Consider the following 6,000-nt stretch of genomic DNA (forward strand, 5'->3'; position numbering starts at 1 on the left):
GCAGATATGCCCATATCCATTATGGTCACGCTAATCCGTGCATGCGCATTAGCAATCGGCGCATAACTGCAAATGCACGTTAGCAACGGCTAACATGCGTATGCGAACGTGCTAATTTTGTGCTGTTTTGCTGGCCTATATAAGGGCGTCAGCTTTGTATCCTTTGTTCTTCTGTTCCTTGCTCCTGTTTGATTACCTGTTACCGACCCGGCTTACTCTGACCTGCTCTGGCTTCTCTCCTGACTCTGAACCTGGATTGTTTCACGGACCTGCTCCGTGCCTGTTCCAGATTGACTTCCTGTGTTTGACCCCGGCTTGATCACAACTACACCTCCTGCCTCTGCTTCTGACTTTCTTCCTGTGTTTGACCCCCGACCTGGCTTTTGACGACATCTTTGCTTTTCCACCTGCTAAGAACTGCCAGCTTCTCCAGGGAACCATTGTCTCTGACCGCCTTCTCTGCTCCGGGGTGTCCACTTCTGGAACCATCAGACAGCTTCATCAGCAGGCAACCCGCGCATTTCTGGGCAGAGCACCCCCTGTCTCCAACTCCAGGGGTACTCTGCTCTCAGCCGCAAGGGGAGCCCTCTCGTCACCTCAGCCTCCAGCCTGGTACGTGACATATATTATGGATAGTTCATTAAAGAACACTTACTGTATTTTCTGGCGTATAAGACTACCTTTTACACTTAAAAAAACTGGCCAAAAAGCAGGGGTCGTCTTATACGCCGGGTCAACTGCTCGGATGCCTGCTGGATGTGCGGTAATACTGTATGTAGCTTTGGCTACATACAGTATATTCCTCTTAGCCAATCCCGGTGAGCGATGTATTCAAATTAATACAGAGCCTGCTCAGATTGGAGTAACAACCTCTGCCAATCCGAGTGCCTACATACAGTAGCCTGCTTGGATTGGCTTTGAGAGTCAGAGAGGCATGGGCTGATGATGTTACAGCCTCTGCCAATCCAAGCAGGCTTTGTATTCATTAATAGAATACATCGCTCGCCGTGATTGGCTCCAGCTCCAGCAAGAAGGAAGAAGAAAATGGCTCCAGAAGGAAGAAATATGAAGCGTCGGAAGCCTCGGAAGGGGGGTTGTCTTATACGATGAGTACAGGCAAAAAATCTTAAAAAACAACTGTAAAATTAGGGGGTCGTCTTATACGCCCGGTCGCCTTATACGCCGGAAAATACGGTATAAAGAAGAGATCTTTGGTGTGCAGCTTCTACTCATCTATATTTTCTAACAGTAAGCAGAGATGGGCTTTTTGAGCCAGAGCCCTAGATGCCCACCAAGATTGCATGAGGCACTAGTCTGTATGTATTGAAGTTTGAACTATAAGTTCCTTAAAGTTTTGGGTCACTCTGTCCACTAACCACTAAGTAAAATAGGTGATAAAATGATAAAAACACTTTCTGTTCTCAATTATAGAAAAAGGGGCTCCCCAAGGTGTTATTAAATGAAATCTTTAGAGATCATTAATGAGACTTTCAGCTTTGTGTTCTTACAACACAACAGATTATCCTGAGGGAACGCCAACACGTTATATAAGAATAAATTATTTGCCGATATAAATGTACAGATGTAAATCTGAGCATAAAGTGTAGGCACACTGTACGTGTTTTTCAATGATTAAATCCTCAGATCCATCATTTAATTTCTGTGTTATAGTGATAAATATAAACAAAGAAAAAAAGTAAATGAGGAATATAACAGAGATTACGTCTCTTACTCTTGTGACGTCAATTGTATTATTGTTTTATATTTAAGAATTTAAACAAAGAAAAAAATGAATAATATGAGGAATGTGACAGAGATTTCCTCTTTCACTCTTGTGGGTCTATCAGACCATCCACTGACCATGAATGGACTTTTTGTGTTCTTCCTTCTCATCTATCTGATGACTCTTATCACAAACCTTCTTATTTTTTTTTTGGTCCTCACTGACTACAATCTGCACAACCCAATGTATTTTTTTCTTGCCAACTTGGCATTTCTGGACATGTCCTATTCATCAGTGACGGCACCAAGGATGCTCTTTGATTTGGTCACAAAAAGCCGATCAATATCCATTCCTGCCTGTATAACCCAAGTCTTTTTCTACCTCTCCCTTGCTATCTCAGAATTTTTCTTGCTCTCGGCTATGTCCTACGACCGCTACATTGCCATCTGCCACCCCCTACATTACAAACTAATTATGTCTTGGAGGGTCTGTACTCGTATGGCCTCTCTGGTCTGGGTTGTAGGATATTTTGTCTCTTTGGTTCATACTTTACTTTTGCTCAGGTTGTCCTTCTGCAGAACATCTTCCATCCACAACTTCTTCTGTGACCTTCCACACTTATATCAAATGACATGTACTGACCCCTTCATAAACATGGCAGTCCTATTGATAGTAGGTATTGGTATTGCATTAGGAGTCTTCCTTTTGACCTTTATTCCCTATGTCTATATTCTCAGGACCATCCTCAGAATCCGTAGCAAGACTGGAAAGAGGAAAGCATTCTCCACCTGCACCTCACACCTCACCGTGGTCTTCATATTTTATGCCTGTTTAATTTTTATTTACTTTGTACCCTCCTCCAGTGATATGGTCAGTTTAAACAAACTCTTTACGGTCATATCTGTCCTCATTAACCCATTGCTGAATCCTCTGATCTACAGCCTGAGGAACAAGGACCTTATGGAGGCACTGCTGAGGTTTTATTATCGCTTAAGGTTAATCCGGACATCATTCTGTAAAATATAATTATTATTTTTTGTATTTCTGTGCCATTTCTGTGTTGACTAAAAACTCTGGTAATGCCTTTCATAAAATGTAAACATGTCAGGAGTTCGTAGTTGTACTTACTCTTATATGATTGGGGTCATTGGTGAATGGAAAGTGGAAATTACAGCGGTGGGGGTGTTTTTTGGAAGCACCTGATTAGAGCCATGGGCTCTAATAGAGATCCAAAAATGTGAGAAGCGGAAGCACCTGATTAGAGCCATTGGCTCTAATAGAGGTCCAAAAATGTGAGAAGCGGGCGCAACGCTGTGCGTTCCTTCTCACTCAGCTGTATGTTAGCAAAACGAAGGAATTCGCTTTGCTAACACTGAACCCCCTTTCAGCCAATCAGGTGCACTGGGTCTGTGTTACCTGTCACCTGATTGGCTGAAATGACAAGCGCTATGATTGGATGCCTATCAGGCGTGCAATCATAGCTGCCCAAACCTAAGGGCTATAGCGCTAATGATTTTTAAAAAGAACACTGCCAGTATCTTGTGTCTCTGTATTTTGCCCAGTTTGGCTACCTAACTGGGGTGACCCTGGACAATTTTAGCCAACCAAAGCTAAGGGTTATAGCTCCATTAACTACTTCACATCCCCACTATAGCCGAATGACTGCTACAACACGGACCTGCTTTGCCGGGAGGCAGTCAATAGACGTTCTCCCATGCTCGAGCGGCCTGCATGCCCACTGCAGGGCGTGCGCGGCTTGCTCTGTGATCAGCGAAATCATGAGACTCACTGGATCACAGATCAGAGTAAGGGTTCTATCCCGACCCCTTACCACATGATCAGCTGTCAGCCAATGACAGCTAATCATGTGGATGTAAACAGAGGCGGTAATTGGCCGTAAAAAGCCGATCGCCGGCGGCTGACAGAGGGACATCCTCATCTGTCCTCCTGTGTGCCATCTGTCAGTGCCGCCTACCAGTGCACAACAGTGCTGCCTACCAGCGCCCACAGTGCCACCCTTCAGTGCCCACAGTACCACCTATCAGTGCCCACAGTATCACCTATCAATGCCTCATCTACAGTACTTCCCATCATTGTCACCTACCAGTGCCCATCATTGTCACCTACCAGTGCCCTTGATTGTCACCTACCAGTGCCCATCAGTACCACCTATCTGTGCCCATCAGTGCCATTTATCAGTGCCATCTATCAGTGCCCATCGGTAACACCTATCAGTGCCCTTCCGTGCCACCCATTAGGGCCCATCAGTGTCATCTTATCTGTGCCCATCAGTGCCACTTTATCAGTGGCCATCAGTGCCGCCTCATCAGTGCATATCAACGAAGGAGAAAAATTACCTGTTTGCAAAATTTTATAACAAACTAACATTCAACGTTTTCCATCTTTTTTTGTATGTTTAGCAAAAAAAAAAAACACACAGGTGATTATTAAATAACAGCAAAAGAAAGCTCTATTTGTGTAAAAAAAATGATAACATTTTCATATGTGTGTTGTGTGTGTTGTATGACCGCGCAATTGTCATTCAAAGTGCGTCAGCGCTGGAAGCTGAAAATTGGTCTGGGCAGGAGGGAGGTTTAAGTGCCCGGTTAGGAAGTGGTTAACAACTATTAACTGTGCAGTTCAACAAAGTTTTAAAATGACATAAAAATATAACTACAAAATCATGGAAGATAAAAGAAAAGCAGTGTTCCCTTTGTAGTGTTTTAGGTCGCTCTGTCCACCAACCAATAAGTAATAGAGCCAATGAAAATTATAACAAATACTTAGAGTGGATTTTCAAACATTAAAGACTGTACACAAATACAAAACATGGGGCTCCCAAAGGGGTTTATAAATTAAATCCTAAGAGACCTTTAATGAGGCTTTCAGCTTTGTGTTTTTACAAAACAACAGACTGTCCTGAGGGAACACCAAACATGTATCTACTTTATGATGATAAATGTAACCAGAGAGAAAAAATAATAAAATTAGAAATATGACAGAGATTTCCTCTTTCACTCTTGTGGGTCTATCAGACCATCCACTGACCATGAATGGACTTTTTGTGGTCTTCCTTCTGATCTATCTGATGACTCTTATCACAAACCTTCTTATTTTTTTCTTGGTCCTCACTGACTACAATCTGCACAACCCAATGTATTTTTTTCTTGCCAACTTGGCATTTCTGGACATGTCCTATCCATCAGTGACGGCACCAAGGATGCTCTTTGATTTGGTCACAAAAAGCCGATCAATATCCATTCCTGCCTGTATAGCCCAAGTCTTTTTCTACCTCTCTTTTACCTGCTCAGAACCATTCTTGCTCTCGGCTATGTCCTACGACCGCTAAATTGCCGTCTGCCACCCCCTACACTACAAACTAATTATGTCTTGGAGGGTCTGTACTCGTATGGCATCTCTGATCTGGGTTGTAGGATGTAGGATGCTCAGGTGGTCCCGCTACCTTCCTCCACTTCTTTTGCAACCTTCCACACTTATATCAAATTACATGTACTGACCCCTTCGTAAACATGGTGGCAGAGGCGGCTCTAGGCTTTGTGAGGCCTTAGGAAAAACTTGACATGGGGCCCCACTCACCCCCATGATGGGAAAAATAATTCAAGGACAAGAGCCTCTTCCCCACAACCCTGGCTGGTGGTTGTGGGGGGTCTTCCGGCAGGGGGCTTTTTGGAATCTGGAAGCCCCCTTTAACAAGGCGGCCCCCAGATCCTGCTCTTTAATAACTTAGGGGCGGGGGGGCCCGATGTCACCTGGTAAACCCGCCCCCTTGTGACGTCATTGACTGAGGGCATGCTTCGTCATTGACGTCACAAGGGGTGGTGTCAACGATATGGCAGGCCCCATTCCTGAGCCAGTGCTCATAACGCTGCCTGAGCAGAGCAGCGTTATGGTCCCATGTCCCTCAAAACTGGAGGTATGCATTGGGCAAGTTAGGTGGCCGTGAGGCCCATGTGAGTGCGAGGCCTTAGGTGACAGCCTAATTTGCCTAATTAAAGAGCCGCCTCTGCATGGTGGACATATTCTTAGTAGGTGGCATTCTTGGATAATGAGTCGTAGATTTACCTTAATTTCCCTTTATCCATATTTTGAGTACCATCCTTAGAATCCGTAGTAAGACCGGAAAGAGAAAAGCATTCTTCACCTACACCTCACACCTCACCGTGGTCTCCATCTTTTATGGCTCCTTAATTTGTATTTACAGTGGAACCTTGGATTACGAGTGGAATCCGTTACAAGAGAATGCTCGTAATCCAAAG

The 6,000-nt window shown here is 44.2% G+C and overlaps 1 protein-coding gene across 1 annotated transcript; it reads left to right on the forward strand.

Moving 5' to 3' along the window:
- The first annotated feature begins 1,776 nt into the window (after positions 1-1,776).
- On the forward strand, positions 1,777-2,769 carry LOC120946294 (olfactory receptor 2A12-like). Its single transcript, XM_040361124.1, has one exon. It carries the CDS (start codon positions 1,790-1,792, stop codon positions 2,747-2,749), a length of 960 nt encoding a protein of 319 aa, XP_040217058.1. The 5' UTR covers positions 1,777-1,789; the 3' UTR covers positions 2,750-2,769.
- Positions 2,770-6,000: the final 3,231 nt, after the last annotated feature.

Source organism: Rana temporaria, chromosome 7 (genome assembly GCF_905171775.1).
Source record: "Rana temporaria chromosome 7, aRanTem1.1, whole genome shotgun sequence".
In the NCBI taxonomy this organism is placed as follows: Eukaryota; Metazoa; Chordata; class Amphibia; order Anura; family Ranidae; genus Rana; species Rana temporaria.

What these genes read in the sequence shown, in the direction of transcription:
- LOC120946294 (XM_040361124.1), top strand. Translation starts at nt 1,790, where the DNA reads ATGAATAATATGAGGAATGTGACAGAGATTTCCTCTTTCACTCTTGTG.